This window comes from Paramormyrops kingsleyae, chromosome 8 (assembly GCF_048594095.1).
Source record: "Paramormyrops kingsleyae isolate MSU_618 chromosome 8, PKINGS_0.4, whole genome shotgun sequence".
NCBI lineage: Eukaryota > Metazoa > Chordata > Actinopteri > Osteoglossiformes > Mormyridae > Paramormyrops > Paramormyrops kingsleyae.
This window is the reverse complement of record NC_132804.1, coordinates 34,998,108-35,017,036: the sequence shown is the minus strand read 5'-3', so window position 1 is coordinate 35,017,036 and position 18,929 is coordinate 34,998,108. Positions and strand designations below refer to the sequence as shown.

Genomic DNA, 18,929 nt, shown 5'->3' with positions numbered 1-18,929 from the left:
TTCCTGAGCTATTTCATAATCTTCAGTTCCCGTTTCGTTTGTGGAAGCTGTGCTGTTTTTATATTGTACAGAAACATAAAGTACAGGCTGCCTGATGGTATTAATAATTCTTCCTCCTGCCTACAGACTCCTGCCAGCTGACGTTGGACCCCAACACAGCAAACAGACACCTGTCTCTTTCATGGGGGGACAGGAAGGTGACATGGGGGGCAGAGCAACAGCCATATCCTGATCATCCAGAGAGATTTGACCGCTGGTACCTAGTTCTGTGCAGAGAGAGTCTGACTGGTCGCTGTTACTGGGAGGCTGAATGGGATGGAGATGGAGCTGAGATAGGAGTGACTTATAAAGGAATCAGGAGGAAAGGAGGGAGTTATGACTGTGGGCTTGGAAACAATGACACGTCATGGAGTCTGTACTATTATCCTGACAGTTACTATGTCCGGCACAATAATAAACGGACTTTCATATCAATAGAGCCCTCAGGCTCCCACAGAGTAGGAGTGTATTTGGACAGGGGGGCTGGTGCTCTGTCATTCTACAGAGTCTCCTCTGATGGACTGACCCTCCTGTACAGCTTCACCTCCTCATTCACTGAGCCCCTCTATCCAGGGTTTTATGTTAATATAAACTCCTCAATGTCTCTGTGATGTGTTGCTGGTTCTCCTGGCAAAAAGGTAAAATCTCTGCTTTTTAACCTTTATAATCCTTTTTACTCTGAAATGAATGTTTGACAAAAATAAATGCCTGTGTTCAGCAAGCTGAATAAAAAAAATATAATTTTATAGTTTTTCTCTCTGACTAAAGGGTAACTAAATGTAATCCTGATGAGTGGGGGGGGTGCTTTCCCCCTCCCATCTATATGTACATTTTATATATTTATGTCTATTTACTATATTTCCTCCCTGTACAATGACAATAAAGGCTTTCTGTTCTGTCCTATTTATGTCCTGCTTCAGCGTCACCCAAAGCATAACTGAATCACATAATGAAACCACAGTCTGGTGGATTAAGTTAAATTCACTTTACTGCTGCAGCTGAACATAACTAACACAATGATACTGAATCAATGTATATAATAACCATTTAACTGGAGACAGAACAGAACGTAAAAACAAGTAAAAACATTGGAAATTGGAAATTATAAGTACAGTGGTACCTCAAAGCTACACTGGGCTCCAGCTCGAATCCTAAAAAGTTCGAGTTGTGATCAAATTTTCCCCATAGGAAATAATGGAAAACCAATTAACTGGTTCCCGACTGCAAAAAATTACACCTAAATATGTTTTTTTTTTAGCATTTAAACACAAAATGAACCGGATAAAACAAGAAATGCATATACTGTACTAAACACATCTAAACACATTTATCAAAACAGTACAGTAAAGAAACAGTAAAGAAAACAGTAAAGAAAGAAAATAAATGTATCCAAACAATGTGTCCTGCCCCGATCTTCCACTCCTTCTGTGTGCGACGCACCCTTGTTAACCCCGTGTGGAATCCCCATGTGATCAGCTGTTTCTTGTTGTTGTCATTAGTCCTCTGTATTTATTCCGCGTTTCAGTTTGTTTCCCCAGTCCGGTCATTGTATTGTCCATCTGCGTTTTGCCTGCCTTACTTGTAATTAAACCCCGTATTCCCCGATACCCTGATGTCTGCGCCTTTGTCTCCATTCCGTCCATGCTTGGCACGACAGTATGATAATTAAATGTAATAATGGTTTATTATTAATATTAAAATAAGAAATCTTTATTTTTAATGTATTTTATTATATAATAATTACTGTTACTGTCTATCATTGTCTAAATGTATTTGTACTGTCAAATATATGTATTCAGCTAGTGTAAACGTGCACGATGCTGTAGGAATTATTAGCTCAGGTAAATTTTAATATCTCCACCAATATGTTTGAATTAATTAAAGTTTAATTAATTATTATTTAATACTGATTATTAATCAGTTGTTATGCCGAATGGTCGGCTCCTCCAAACTCGATTGCGGTATCCCCGTGAGTCTGTTAATGTGAGACCTAAATGGGATTCCCTAATTACCAGTATCACTTAGTAACCTGGGTTAGAAGGCTCGTCCACCGAGCTGCGTCACCAGGTAATGTAAACAATTGGTAGCGAAGCCCCCCTCACGGCCGATGAGAGAGAGTCTCGCGATGTTTCAGGCGAGTTTGAGGTTCAGAGCGTGTAGCAAGATCGTACAAAGGCAGGAACTTATTGTGGAACACTCAATGACGGAGGCTAAAGTTGTGTAAAAGACATGCATTTATTCCTAGCTAACACTACAACTAACATAAGACAGACATTACACTTAACACAAACAACAAACACGAAATAACGCAATAGAACAAACTATGTAATTATGAAAATGCAATGACCGGATTTAAATGAGTAACCTTAAATGGGAAATACTGTTCTGCAAAGCAAGCACAGTTTGTGGAAACACGACCCTAAAGTCTTATAGCAGGTTAACAGAACAGCTTAAGTTGTTAGAATGAAAGGAAGTTGGTTTACTTGGTTGAAGAGTGGGGGGGGGGTCTTGGCAATTGATGACAGAGCTGTTGAGCTGATGGCACTCAGGAAGGCGTGGCGTTTGGAGCAGTGGAGTGGAGCCCCTTTGGATTCTCTCTCCTGGTGAAGCTTTGTCTTGGGTGCTGTTCTCTGTTCAGCTGGGCCTTCACCTGAGGGTTTCTTGTGGACTTCTCTTCTCCCGGGCTGATGGTCTTTTCTGCACTGCCGATCTGTTTGCCCCGGCTGATGTTCTCCTTCGGGCTGGCGGTTATTCTCTGCGCTGCTTTGTTCTGAGGTGCTAGATTTTTATCAGAATCAGAATCAGAATCAGAATCGGGTTTATTGCCAAGTACGTTCACACATACAAGGAATTTGCTTTGATGGTTGGTGCCAGAGATGGTCTAAAGTTCATGAATAGGGATGACCAGGAATTCGACTCCTGGCCCAATGGCTGGCCATCCATTTGGCGGGCTTTCGGAAGGGGGTCTGTATCAGTCCTTTTGGGATTTATGGCCCGACTGATTCTCCCTTTACTGATGATTTTCATTAAGCTGTTATAACTTTTGATACATCCACTTTTATGGTAATCACTGACCAGATTTGGAATCAGGAGTGATTTTCCATCAGTTTGACACCAAATACTGTATGCCATACCAGCTTCACAGGTACATACCTCATACCATCTGTATTAATTGATTAAACAATTAATTATTTTATCTATGTGACTCATTCACATCAGTATAGGATACAGGTGTTTTGGGTTGCACCTCAACAGATGTTACACTTTGTGCAGGTATTACATCAAATATTCATATTACAAACAGCACATCTTATCCATAGATAGGCGTGGCCGTTAGTTTGTGGTAATATCAATATAAGTTGCACATCTGGAAACAACATATTTTGTTTGGTGTGGCTTATGCCAATTCATCTTCTCCAGAATGGATAAGATACACCTAAATTCAGTTCTTTTAACATACAGTAGCATGGTAGAAACAAAGAAACTTGGTGACTGTCCACCAAGATCAGATAAGGACCACAAAGGAATGTTGGAAGAGAAGGGGGGGTTTTAACAAAGAAGACTCTCTAAAAGATAGGACACATTGGTTACACTAATTTTCCAGATTCTTCTGGTATACTATGAGAACATATATACAATGGTAGCTATACCTATCTATTTATTTAAATTTATATGTGTACAAGTGCAAAGGGGTAAAATAGGTGATACTCTGTGAACATGGTTATAAGGGTGGCACACAAAACACTATGATTGTCTAAGGACACATACAAACATAACCTATCTGTATATTGAGACTAGTAGTCGTGAGTAAATCAATATACAGTACAGGGTATACAAAAGCCAAATTAAATGAAATTTCCTTTAGGGTGTTCGTCTGTTAGGTGAGTGATATGTAAGGCAGAATGTGTGGGGAGGGGGTTGTGTGCCAAGTCGAGGGACCCCTGTCCGTGAAGTCCACTCTGCTTGTCTGTAGGTCCCTAAATCTTTGGGCAATAAAAGTTGGAGTGCTGGCCTCCCTTGTTATCTGTGTGTGTGTGTTTACCTTTGGTGCCTCTCGTACCAGGCTCGGCCTTGTCTCAGGCCACCTGGAATTTAGGCCCTGTGATATGTGCATGTGTGATCCTACAATGCTATTACAGCAAATGCGAGGCTGAGACTGAAGCGTTACCCTTTGTTTCCGCTGAGAGACGTGTCACGTGACTCATTTCCCTGCGTGTACAAGTTATCTTAGGTCAGCGTTCACAGTTTGACTTCTGAGATTCAGATGGAGTTCTAGGTAAAAAAATTTTTAACTGGTTGGTTCGACTTTTAAGAAATATGAGTTTGAGAACTGAGGTACCACTGTATATCCAGTTACTCCCCTGGGTCAGTGGATTAAAGTAAATAAAATTATTATGTGTTTATTTGATTAAATAATGAAATTTATTTTATTAAATAATTACTCCCTCACCCAAGTGTAAAAGGTCTGCTCATGCCCCCCCACCCCTCCCCACCCCAGTGTAAAAGGTCTGGTTACTCCCCCATCAGATAGAATGGGCAGGTGACCAGGTGCCCTTGCCACCCCCACCGCACTGTAAAAGGTCTGGTTACTCCCCCGTCAGGCAGAAGGGGCAGGTTCCCAGGCACCCTTACCCCCACCACCCCACTGTGAAAGGTCTGGTTATGCCCCCGTCGGACAGAAGGGGCAGGTGACCAGGCACTCTTGCCACCCCCACCGCACTGTAAAAGGTCTGGTTACACCCCCGTCAGACAGAACGGGCAGGTGACCAGGCAGCCTTGCCACCCCCACCCCATTGTAAAAGGTTTGGTTACGCCCCCATCGGACAGAAGGGGCAGGTGACTAGGGACCCTTATCCCGCACCACCCCACTAGCACACTGAACATCGGTTCCCCACAAGGCTGTGTGCTGCACCCCCTCTTGTACTGTCTCTAAACCCACGACTGTAGTCCAGCCCACAGCAACAACCTCATCGTCAAGTTTGCTGACGACACCACCGTGGTCAGACTCATCTCAAAGGGAGACGAGGCAGCTTATAGAGAGGAGGTCCTGAAGTTGTCCGCCTGGTATTCAAAGAACAATCTGGCTCTGAACACCAAGAAAACCAAGGAGATCATAGTTGACTTCAGGAGGCACAGCACCAACTTAGCCCCCCTCTACATCAATGGCGAGTGTGTGGAGAGGGTCCATGCCTTCCAGTTTCTTGGCATCCTTATCTCCGCTGACATCTCCTGGACAGACAACATCACAGCAGTTATCAAGAAGGCTCAGCAGCAGTTACACTTCCTGAGTTACATCCTGGACTCCAACCTGCTACTGACCTTCTACCGCTTGTCCATCAAGAGCCTGCTGACGTACTGTATCACAACTGCACCATGGCAGACATGGAGAGGCTCCAGAGAGTAGTAAAGGCAGCAGAGTTGATCATCGGCTGCCCTCTCCCCTCCCTGGTGGATATTTACACCTCCCACTGCCTCAGCAGAAAAGACATCACCAAGGACAGCTCCCACCCTGGCTCTGACTGTTTGACCTGTTGCCCTCAAGGAGGCGCTACAGGTGCATCACAGCAAGGACAAACAGACTCAAGAACAGTTTTTTCCCAAAAGCCATAACCACTCATGAACTCACACATGCACTGACTACACAGTCTAACCCCCCAACCCCTAGACTTCCTTCTATCTATCAACTATGCAATATCCAATATCTAAATGGTATTGATAATAACTGTACAATATCTGTATACTGTACAATGTCATCGCTCTGTGTCCAACATCCACTACTCACTGCACATGATCGTCATTACTATGTAATATTTAAATAATGTGCAATGACCTACACAGTTATTCAATCATTCCTTCCATATGTACAGTACATAGCGCCACAGAACTTTTTGCACTATTTTTACTTATTGTTTGTTGTTCTACATACATGTCTGCACTGGAGCAGCTGCTTTTAATTTTATTGTACATGTGTATAGTGACAATAAAAGGCATTCATTCATTCATGAACCACTGCTACCTCCTTAACAGGAACCACTGCTACCTCTCTACAAAGGACCACCAGTACCTCCCTACCATGAACCACTGCTACTTCTCTACCAGGAACTCCCACAAGGACCTCCATGGATCTCTACACCAAGGAAGGTGCACCTAATCCCAGTGCCTCCCTACCAGAAACCACTGCTACTTCCCTGCCAGAAGTTCCCACCAGGACCTCCATGGATCTCTACCGCAGGGAAGGTGCACCCAATCCCGGTGCCTCCCTACCAGGAGCCACCACTAACTCCCTACCAGGAATCACCACTACCTCCCTACCAGGACCTCCATGGATCTCTACCCCAGTGAAAGTATACCCAATCCCATTGCCTCCCTACCAGGAACCACTTCTACCTTCCTACCAAGAAACACCAATACCAGGAACCACCGTTACCTCCCTACCGGGAACTCCCACCAGGACCTTTATTTGAACATGGTTACAAAGTTATATGTGTAAAGTCAGGAATTGAACAAAGTTTTCAGAACAATATAGTCAAATCCAGAAAATCTAATTTAAACAACTTCACACATCAGAATGTAAATGAGTAATATCTGTCACCTGGTGTCAAAAAGTAATACTACAATGTGCCATATGACATATATTCCATAAAATTTAGTCAAATTTTTGGAGTACATTGGGTTGTTCCATTATCAGGACAGAAAAACTATTTGTACGGAATCCAATAACTATACCGACCCAAAGCATTTTGAAAGTGCACATCAGGATTTGAATAGTAATTGAATTGTTGTAATAGTACCTCCCTACCATACCCTTAACTCTAACCCTGATTGGTGAAACAACAGGCTGCTGAACAGTAGGAAATATGCTGCTAAAGCATGCTAAACTGTGGTTTCCTATCCTACGGCGGAGCAGAACTGTCATAAAAACACATGTCGATGCCTGAAAATGCCATACTTTTTCCAATCGTAACCCTAGCCTCAGTTTGCTAACCCTAACTCTAATTTGGAGCCTTAGGGTGAAACAACAGTCTGTTGGAAAGTAGGAAATAAGCCACTAAAGCAAGCTAAAGTGTGGTTTCACATCTTACAGCGTCCCAGATCTATCATAAAAACACATTTTGATGCCTGAAAATACCATACTTTTTCTAACCCTAACCTTAGCCTAACGAGAAATAATGTGCTTTTATGACCACCTAGTGGACACTCTAACTGACATTAAAATTCCAAACGTTAGAGAGTGATTTATTCCTGGTGCTGGCATCTCATGGTGCCATCATATAAAATGAGCTGCCATATCTGTCAAGTATAAACTTTGTTACCCGTGTAACGTGACCTAAAAATTCACGCTGAATTTGAATATGAATTTTGAACGAACTGTTGTTATTCTAAAGAAACAAAATATCTACCTTTGGGGTTTCAGAGGTGTGCTATCTGCGTATCTGTATCTTTGTGATACTGAGCGGTGCTGTCCTACACCACGTAGAGGCTGCGTGTGTTATTATGCACTATTTTCAGAGCACAGTAAGTCAAGTACAGTATTTGGTTCATTGCTCTTTGATCGTCTCTTGATCTTGATGCAAATATTTTCTCTGTGTGAGTGTGCCTTGTGTCTCACGTGTTCAGTTTTGCAGAAACAGCTCTGTTGTTAAAAGCTTTGGAAGAATTCGGGTTTATTATTATTGAAATAGGTTTTAATAAGATTTCTGAATGTTACATTGAATATATTAAAAATGTATCATTCCAAATAAAATCCATTTTATGTTGTAGGCCTAATTTCTATAATGGACATATTTGGAAAAAGACCCCGAAAGACACTGTATTAAAAGTTAAAACACTGAATAATAACACAAAATGTGTAAAATGTTATGTGAGATGGTTATGTAATGAAAGCCAAATGGTATGATTCAGGTAGCTTAAAATGCTTAAAAATGTATCAGTCATTTACCATCCTTCCATCCATCCATACTGTCCTGTCCTATCCAGGGTCTCTACAGTTTGGTAGCTATGGAGGCAAGGCGGGGTATAACCCCGGATACATTTCAATATATGAAAATGACCTTATCATCAACTTTCAGATTATTACAAGTAAAACAATTAATGTTTTTTAACAGTTTTAATGTTTTGACTATTGGAGGCTGAAACTTTAACATTGAAACATTGTCTTTCTTTGGCAGAAAAACGCATCACCCTTCGGTACATAGGTGGGCTCGGTTTTTTCCCCCTCATTGAATACTTTTGAAATGTTCCGTACACGTACGACGCCAATATGTTTCTGGACAACAACAACAAATTTATTTTTGTATAGCGCATTATCACAACATTACATTGTCTCAAAGCGCTTCACAGCATCCCCACCCAAAGCCCCCAGTGAGTAAGCCATAGACGACAGTGGCAAGGAAAAACTCCCTAGAAGGAAGAAACCTTGGGAGGGACCAGACTCAAAGGGGGAGCCCATCCTCCAGGGGCCGGCAGGGAGAGTCAAATACAGTAAAATTTGAGACACAAACGGGGAGCAGGGGGGAAATGACAGCAGGTGCCAACGCTCCCTCCAATCGCCAGGCAATCAGAAGGCAGGCAGCGGGTCATACATGGAAGATGACACAGCCAGAACGGCAAGCTGGATGCACAGACGTCATTGGTAGTGGCGACGTCACATGTTGCAGGGTGTGCTGGACATCTTGATAGATTGAGGTTTCCAGGCAGCACCCCCAAGGAGGAGTAGGGGAAATAAAATATGCAATTAGTCAAAGTAGGGGAGACTATAGGCAGTGCTAAAAGTTAGATGAGTGCAATATGAAGTGCAATGTGCAAGCTCTGGCAGATATGGCTATGGCAGCATAAGTAGGAGGGAGAGGCAAGTGGGAATGCAGGTATGGGGAGTCCCTGAAATGTCAGCACTCCAATCCCACAAGCGATTGTGAAGCTACTGTAGAGTGACAGCACTGTCAATTCAGTTTATCCAAAGTCAATGGCACCGATCAGTATAACTTTACTGTTTCAAAAATCCTTATCTGAAGGTGTGGTACCTTCTGATTGGAAGCATGCCAACATATCGCCCATTTTCAAAAAAGGGTTAGGGTAAATTTCTTATCATATTAATTGTGTGAATGTAGGCAAATAGTTTATCAACTTTGACGTAGAGACCTGATAGAACAGGACATCTTCTGTAACTCTGTAAGATTGTGAAAAAGGAACAATCACCCTGGGAGTGGAAATAGACTCTGTCGATACATCAAGGGGGCCCACTCTGAGGAATGCAAGGTCCTGTGTTTTAACCCCTTCGCAAGAAGCACAAACAGCAGTATAGCTTTAGGATACTCCCCATTGTAACCACTCCCCTCCTGTATAAATAAAGAAGCCAAGGGACTGCCCTGTGTGACACTGAACTGAGGCGCAGATATTGTCTGTTGCATCTAAGTGAGTGGGCACCCTTGCGCAAGTAAAAGATTAGAAGTGTGCTGTCTCATTATTATTATTCCTGAGTCCTAGAAGTGCAAAGTGTGGAGTGAGAAGCCAGTACGCTTTCTCCACATAGGTATTGCAGGGGTCAAAGCTTCGGCGCTTTCCCCAACATATAACTATGATCTCATGAGGGGATAGAAGTAATTTGTCAAACTATAGGCCAATCAGTCTAACTTGTATAACTGGTAAAGTTATGGAGGCTATAATCAAAGAGAAAATGGTAGATTACCTGGACTCAAATAACATTTTGAGGGATAGCCAACATGGATTTAGGAGAGGTAGATCCTGTTTAACAAATCTATTGGAGTTTTTTGAGGAAGCTACTCAGGAAGTTGATGATAAGAAGGCCTATGATGTCATCTACTTAGATTTGCAAAAGGCTTTTGATGTTGTCCCCCACAAGAGGCTCTTACTTAAACTCAAAGCGACGGGTATTTTAGGAACTGTAGCGACCTGGATTGATAACTGGTTAACAGATAGGAAGCAGCGAGTAGTTATAAGAGCCACAATGTCACAGTGGGCCTGCGTTCATAGTGGGGTACCGCAGCACCAATATATACAGTAAACTGGTGAAATTTGCAGATGACACCAAGGTGGGTGGTGTAGCAGATACTGAACTAGCGGCTCAGCAGCTACAGCGGGATCTTGATTTAATTAGTGACTGGGCCGATACCTGGCAGATGAAATTTAACATAGACAAATGTAAGGTACTCCATGTAGGGAGCAGAAATGTAAAGTACAGGTATTTTATGGGACCTACTGAAATAAAGGTAGCTGATTATGAGAAAGACCTTGGTGTGTATGTTGATGCTTCCATGTCTCATTCTCGCCAGTGCGGGGAAGCAATAAAAAAGGCCAATAGGATGTTGGGGTATATCTCCAGGTGTGTGGAGTTTAAGTGAAGGGAGGTAATGCTAAGATTATACAATTCCTTGGTGAGACCTCACCTAGAATATTGTGTGCAGGTTTGGTCTCCATATCTTAAAAAGGACATTGCGGCCTTAGAAAAGGTGCAGTGTAGGGCCACAAGAATGATTCCTGGTCTTAGAGGAATGTCATACGAGGAAAGATTAGTTGAGCTAAATCTGTTCAGCCTCAAGCAAGGGAGACTGAGGGGGGACATGATCCAGGTCTATAAGATTCTAACAGGTTTGGATGCTGTTCAATCAAATAGTTACTTCAGCATTAGTTCCAATACAAGAACTTGTGGCCATACTGTAGGTGGAAATTAGCGGGAGAACATTTCAAACTGGAAGCACTTCTTTACACAGCGTGTAGTGAGAGTATGGAATAGTCTTCCTGATAACGTAGTGCAAGCTGAATCCTTGGGTTCCTTTAAATCAGAGCTAGATAAGATATTAACAAATCTGAGCTATTAGTTAAGTTCTCCCCAAGCGAGCTTGATGGGCCGAATGACCTCCTCTCGTTTCTTTAGTTCTTATGTTCTTGTGATATCCACCCAGCTCTACACCTCACACTATAGATCTAACTGGGAGTGAGGAGTTAGCTAGAGCTAGAACTAGTGTCCCTATAAGCTAAACTAAACAGGTATGTTTTAAGTCTAGACTTGAATATTGAGAGTGAGCCTGAAACCTGCACATCCGGTGGAAGACCATTCCACAGCTGAGGAGCTCTATAGAAGAAAGCTCTGCAGCCTGCCGTAGCTCTTTCTACCCTAGGTACTAACAGATATCCCGCGCCTTGAGAACGAAGCAAATGCGGGAGGTTGTATAAAGTCAGTAGATCACTAAGGTATTCTGGTGCAAGGCCATTCAGTGCTTTATAGGTTAATAGCAGTATTTTATAGTCAATCAGAGACTTAACTGGTAACCAATGAAGGGAGGATAAGACTGGTGTAATGTGATCAATTTATTTAGTGTTTGTGAGAACTCTGGCTGCTGCATTCTGTACCAGCTGAAGTTTATGTAAGGATCCAGACGGGCAACCAGACAGGAGGGCATTACAGTAGTCCAGTCTGGAAGTTACAAAGGCATGTATTAATTTTTCTGCATCACGAAGTGAGAGCATCTTACAAAGCTTGGCTATATTCCGTAGATGATAAAACGCAGTTCTAGTAATACTTCTTACAGTATGTGAGCATCAAAACATACACTGAACAAAAATATAAATGCAACACTCTTGTTTTTGTACCCATTTTTCATGAGCTGAACTCAAACATAGGAAAATTTTTCTACATACACAAAAGACCCATTTCTCTCAAATATTGTTCACAAATCTAATTGGTCACAAATCAACTGGGATTTTCATGCACAACCATTTCTAGGGTTTACAAAGAATGGTGTGCAAAGGGAAAAACATCCAGTATGCGGCAGTCCTGTGGGCGAAAATGCCTTGTTGATGCTAGAGGTCAGAGGAGAATGGGCCGACTGATTCAAGCTGATAGAAGAGCAACTTTGACTGAAATAACCACTCGTTACAACCGAGGTATGCAGCAAAGCATTTGTGAAGCCACAACACGTACAATCTTGAGGCGGATGGGCTACAACAGCAGAAGACCCCACCGGGTACCACTCATCTCCACTACAAATAGGAAAAAGAGGCTACAATTTGCACGAGCTCACCAAAATTGGACAGTTGAAGACTGGAAATGTTGCCTGGTCTGATGAGTCTCGATTTCTGTTGAGACATTCAAATGGTAGAGTCAGAATTTGGCGTAAACAGAATGAGAACATGGATCCATCATGCCTTGTTACCACTGTGCAGGCTGGTGGTGGTGGTGTAATGGTGTGGGGGATGTTTTCTTGGCACACTTTAGGCCCCTTAGTGCCAATTGGGCATCGTTTAAATGCCACGGCCTACCTGAGCATTGTTTCTGACCATGTCCATCCCTTTATGACCACCATGTACCCATCCTCTGATGGCTACTTCCAGCAGGATAATGCACCATGTCACAAAGCTCGAATCATTTCAAATTGGTTTCTTGAACATGATAATGAGTTCACTGTACTAAAATGGCCCCCACAGTCACCAGATCTCAACCCAATAGAGCATCTTTGGGATGTGGTGGAACGGGAGCTTCGTGCCCTGGATGTGCATCCCACAAATCTCCATCAACTGCAAGATGCTATCCTATCAATATGGGCCAACATTTCTAAAGAATGCTTTCAGCACCTTGTTCAATCAATGCCACGTAGAATTAAGGCAGTTCTGAAGGCGAAAGGGGGTCAAACACCGTATTAGTATGGTGTTCCTAATAATCCTTTAGGTGAGTGTATATACAGTATATATATATATGGCAGGATGCATATATATATATATATATATATGCATCCTGCTGCTGGGATACTGCAGGTATCCTGCAATGAAAGAAAAGCGACTGTTTTACAAGCAATTTATAAAAGCTACTTGCAAGTATATTGTTACCCAATTTTGCATTATTTGCAGTGTTTGAAGTGATGCAGTCAAGAGTCAATTTTTTGTCAGTCTCCCTGTGTTCTGTATGATGTCCAACCCAGTCCAAAAGCTACACCAAGAGTGTGAAATGTGACACTGGAAAAGTGTCTATATGCGTCCACTCTTTTAAGTGTTAATTTAACACTTTTGAAAGTGTTAATCTTGTAACACTGACTCAGATATATTTTAACACTGTAGGGAGTAAGACAATTACACTGGCCAACACTGAGTAATGTTAATAGCACTCCTGACCAGTGTCTAAGTTAGAAAATAAACACTGGCAGACTACACTCAACTGCAATACAATAAACACTGACGGTGTTGAATGCCATTGCCTCAACTCTAACCAATTACACACAGACACGCACAGAAATACACCACAAGACAATTTGCACAGCAATACTGTATTTAAACAGCAGGCACACTACAAAAAAGTGAACATGCTTCAGCATGGGAGCTGAACAAAGCAGCAGCATGCACAGCAAATTCGATGGTGTTAAAATTTCAGTGTAAGGCCTTATGGTGTTGAAGTGTTAAAATAAAAGTGTACATTTACTGTAATAAACACCAGCTTGTGTGAAATGATGCCCCCAAGTGGTGTAATATTTTGGTGTTGCGCTTCCAAACACCTGTCCAGTGTTAATTGTACATACGGGAACTTTTGAGCAATTGAGGCAATGCAGTCCGCATTTCAGGGCTGTGGAGTTGGTAGATAAATGCTCCGACTCCGACTCCTCAGTTTCTAAATCTTCTGACTCCGACTCCCCGACTCCGACTCCTCTGTATGTATATTGTCACGATCGGGCGGTAAGCGAGCCGGGAAGCAGGCAATCGGAGCCGTAAATGCGGACAGAGGGGGTTTATTGTAGGACAGACGAGGAAACAGGACCAACGCATGACACTACAATGACAAGTCTGGGGAAGACTGACTCAGACGAGGACTAAATACACAAGACAAGCTAGACTTAACAGGACACAGGCAATCACAATGAGGGCTGAACACGAGGTAACGAGGTGGGCGTGGCACACATCGGGAGCGGACGGAGCGGGGCGTGACATAACCCCCCCCCAAAGGCACGCACACCGGGCGCGCCCGAGAGGAGGCGACGGACGAGACGGAACCGGGGAACAGGACCTGGAAGACAAAGCAAAACCTCAACCAAAAACAGGGAACAAGACAGAGACACAAAACAGGAACAGGGACGAGACGAAGGACAGAACCCGACAAAGAACAGGGAAAGCGGACAGACAGACCTGGAAGGGAGACACAGAAGGGGAGAAAGGCGGAACAAAAGGGCCAGGAGTGAACGGAGGAGGAACAAAAGGACGAGGAGCAGAAACAGGCGGGACCAAAGGAAAGGGAGGAGGAAGAAGGGGAGCCCGAGGGAGCCCAGGCGGGCGACGGGCAGCGGCCGGAGGGGCCGCAGGGGAGAGGGAGGAGGGAGCAGGAGGGGACCACCCAGGGGCCAAGGGAACGGGACGAGGGAGTGACGGAGGGGACACGGAGGGAGCAGGAGGGAACACCAGTGAAGGCAGGCAGGAGGGGGAAGCCGCGGCAGGCGGAGGCGAAGCCGCGGCAGGCGGAGGCGCAGCCGGAGCCGGCGAAGGCGCCGTCCGACGCCCAGCCGGAGCAGGGGGGCCCGGAGGCGACCGACATGGAGCCGGAGGCGCGACCGAGGACCGGCACCGCGGATCCAGGGGGGGACCCGAAGGCGACCGCCGACCCCGAGCCGGAGGAACCGCAGGCGGCCCTGGAGCCCCAGCCAAGGCGAGCGAGGGCGAACCAGGGGGCAGGGCGGGCGGGAACCGGGCCCCACGCCTATGGCCCCGTCCCTTTCGGGACACTGACAGGCGGGGTCCTGGGGGGCGTCGGCCTTGCCGGGGTAAGGGCGCGGGAGTCAGGAGGGAGGCAACCAGCGGGGCAGCCAGAGCCTCGGGCGTGGCCGCAGGCGGGGCAGTCAGAGCCGCGGGCGTGGCCGCAGGCGGAGCAGCCAGTGCCGCGGGCAGGACGGGAGAGGCGGCCTCAGGCATGGCCGCGGGCAGGACGGGAGAGACGGCCTCAGGCATGGCCGCGGGCAGGACGGGAGAGGCAGCCTCAGGCAGGGCCGCGGGCAGGACGGGAGAGGCGGCCTCAGGCAGGGCCGTGGGCAGGACGGGAGAGGCGACCTCAGGCAGGGCCGCAGGCAGGTGGCCAGCAGGGGGCGCCTCGGCGGGCTCCGCCAGCACGCGACCAGCGGGGAGCGCCACAGCGGGCGCCGCCATCACACGGCCAGCAGGGGGCGCCACCGCGGCCACCACAGGCAGTTCAGGAGCCGGCAGGACAGGCGAGACAGGCAGTTCAGGAGCCGGCAGGACAGGCGAGACAGGCAGTTCAGGTGCCGGCAGAACGGGCGTCGCCCTCATGCGGCCAGCAGGGGGCGCCGCAGCGGGCGCCGCCATCAGGCGGGTCAGGCAGAACGGCGGAAGCTGCAGCAGGCGGTGCTGTGGGCAGAGCGGCGGCAGCTGCAGCAGGCGGTGCCGCGGTCAGAGCGGCGGCAGCAGCAGCAGGCGGTGCCGCGGTCAGAGCGGCGGCAGCAGCAGCAGGCGGTGCCGCGGGCAGAGCGGCGGCAGCAGCAGCAGGCGGTGCCGCGGGCAGATCGGCGGCAGCAGCAGGCAGATCCGAATCGGACAGGTCCGGTGCAGGAAGGAGGGGTGCTGAGCGCGTAGGCGCTGTCCCTTTAAGGGCTCTCCAGACCCGTGGAATAGGGTCCCTCACGGCGCTGATCCCTCTTCCGGGACAGCGCTCTGGTCGGTCCTCCCCAGCCTCTGAAGGAGGCAGGTTCTCCGGGGCGGGGAGAAGGGAGCACGCTCCCAAGAAGAGCGTCGCCGGCTGGGTTTTCCTCCCTTTTCTCCGGCCTCTCTTTTTGGAGTGGGGGAGAGCGGAGCCCTCTGGGACCCAGGGCAGCTCCCCGTAGCGGGGAAGCTGAGCGGCCGTAGCCACATGAAGCTCAGGGTTGCGCGTCTCATTACCAGCCCTTTTTGTGACCGGGAAGGGGGCTGGCAGCGAGTCGGGGGGCGGTTCCCGGGTGGCATACCCCGGGTGGGGTAGCCAAACAGCCGCTCTCTCCCTCAGCTGCTGCAGGTTTTCGTTCACCTGCTGGAGCAGCTGTTCCTCGCCGGTCCGGAACCTCCTATTTAGGAGCTCCCAACAGCCCTCTATCAGCCGGTGGGCTACGGGATCCGGGTGGTGATCCAGCTGGTTTGTCCATTGAATCACCTCGTCCTCCATGGGGAGGACTTCCCCGGTCGCGCTGAGCTTGTTGCGGAGACTTGTCATTCTGTCACGATCGGGCGGTAAGCGAGCCGGGAAGCAGGCAATCGGAGCCGTAAATGCGGACAGAGGGGGTTTATTGTAGGACAGACGAGGAAACAGGACCAACGCATGACACTACAATGACAAGTCTGGGGAAGACTGACTCAGACGAGGACTAAATACACAAGACAAGCTAGACTTAACAGGACACAGGCAATCACAATGAGGGCTGAACACGAGGTAACGAGGTGGGCGTGGCACACATCGGGAGCGGACGGAGCGGGGCGTGACATATATACTATGCTAATGTATTTTCCAGAGATGGGGGACTCGAGTCACATGACTTGACTCGAGTCAGACTCGAGTCACAATTTTCAGGACTTGAGACTTGCTTTATTGAAGTAAGAAAATGACTTGACTTGACTTTGACTTGAGAGTAAGTGACTTGAGACTTGACTTGACTTAAAGTGGAAGACTCGACAATGACTTGAACTTTTAAATATAATTCGTTTAATAAAATAAAATAATTTAATAAAATAATTATGACTCAGCAGCACCATAATTGGCGCCTGCGCCCTTAACGCTGCACAACTCTTAACGTTACCAAGAAGAAGAAGAACGCTGTACAACTCAAACCGCGCCAAACATGGCAGACAATAGTCGAGCTCCTCATATAGTCACGTTTGGCTATAAGGACTTTGAACTAGACCGTACTAACAAAAAAAGCTTTGCCAGATGCAGAGAATGCAACGCGAGAGTATCAGACACGACAACCACAACATCAAATTTCATCCGGCACTTCAAAAACCACAAGGAAAGGTAAGAAAGTCGAATTCTTTACAGTCAATTTAATAAAACGATTACTAATTAATTAAATTAATCTTTTCTGTTTGTCATAATTTGGCCTTGGTTGCATGTTTTTTTTTTTTTATCAGAAATGTGATGATCATCTCATAAATAAAACGCTATAACGTTACCAGTGGCGTAGCCACATTTTAATGTTGAGTGCAACTTGAAATGAAAGGGCTTCTCGATATTACATGTAAACTATAATGTCTATATTAAATGTGCGCATTTTCAAGCGTTTGTATGGACTGACTGCGTGTGGTTAGTTGAATGGCAGCTCGTGTAATGTTATACTGCATGAAAATCTAAGATGAAAGCGTCGGTGCAATCACTTCTCCTTCAATAACTCGTTCAAAACTTTTTGGTCATACAGACAAGAATAATTTCATCGTTCGAAACGTTACGTTAAGTGTCTATAATTTTTTTGTGTACACTCACAATAACAACAAAATGTTGTGTGCTGTATAAATGAATGAAACCAGTTCAAATAGAAAACAAATATATCAGATTATATATTATGTATGAAACGTGTATATTGCGCGTCCACCGCAGAGATGACGATTAAGCTTCATAACTTCATCACTGGGCTATATTAACATACATTATATTTATATTCTGCTGAAATGAAAAAGATCCGTTCATTTTAATTAACGAGATTCATCACTAACGTTAGATTAAAAAGAGTGGATAAATCCCCTACTGTGCCTTATAATGGACAGCATAAGTATTAAAGCATCATATATAAAACATACTAGATAAATCTTCAGTCACAATACTTTAATTTATAAGGTTCATAACCTGTATAAATACTTAAGTCTTACATTCTGTCAGTACATTTAAGTATTTCCATTTTTGTGTGTGTAAACATGAAAATCTGTAACTGCTGGAACCTAACTTAAAGCACATACATAGGCAAGAGATCATCACTTAAAATTAATTTTGCTTTAATGTTTACTGTTTTCCCTGATTGGTTTGGTATTTTTTTTATCCTTGCAGATATGATGAATATCTTAAATCCAAGATACACTGCAGCGACCCACAGCAGCCATCCGTGGCGCAGTTCATTGTGCCCCAGACGGGGTGCCATACATATCCATTATATAGAGAGAAATCTTGAAATGTTTTCCTCAAAAAAACAATTTCTTAATGATCGAGGAAAGAAAGACATGAACATCTTGGATGAGAAGGGGGTGAGTACATTATCTACATTATCTAGTACATTGTTGTTGTCAAAGTAAACTAATCCTTTCAGATTGAATTGCATTATACATTTTAGACTGGATTTCTTAGTTTTAAACATTTTGTGTAAGCAACACAATTTTATTTTCAGATATTAATGTAGCACAAATATGCATATAATTTAAATATAGCAATGCAAATAAGATACATAATATATGTATATAATTTCATCTTTTCTGTAAAAATTTTTCTGTGCAAAAATAAACATGTATCGAAAATTTTACCTCTGTTTGTTTTAGTACTGCAACTTGACTTGACTTGGCTTGAAACTTATCAGGACTCGACTTGACTTGCTTAGGGTGAACCCTTGACTTGCTTGATTTGTCTTAACTGTGACTTGAGACTTGACTCGAGACTTGATGGTTAACACTTGAAACTTGCTTGGACTTGATCATATGCGACTTGTCCCCATCTCTGGTATTTTCTACATCCATTGAAGGAAAGGAAGGCAACATACATGTCATTTCACCACAGAACTACTGGCTAGGAAGCCAACACTCTACTATAATGCCAGATTAAAGACAAACACAATGAAAACAAGGTTTCAAGGGTAGCGCATAGCGAAGGGGAGCCGACGGAGCTGAGAACACACCAGATGATTTTTCAGGCGTTTGACGCGTGATGACTCGTTGAACGGCCGAAA

At 45.1% G+C, this 18,929-nt stretch overlaps 1 protein-coding gene across 3 annotated transcripts in view; it reads left to right on the top strand.

Annotated features, from left to right (window-relative positions):
• LOC111841653 (NLR family CARD domain-containing protein 3-like) overlaps positions 1–946 on the top strand; it is a 45,555-nt gene extending 44,609 nt beyond the window's left edge. For all 3 annotated transcript variants that reach the window (XM_072715739.1, XM_072715738.1, XM_072715740.1), the window contains one exon: positions 127–946. In XM_072715739.1, coding sequence (XP_072571840.1) covers positions 127–650 — 524 coding nt within the window. In that variant the 3' untranslated portion in view covers positions 651–946. The remainder of the gene's footprint in view (positions 1–126) is intronic.
• Positions 947–18,929: the final 17,983 nt, after the last annotated feature.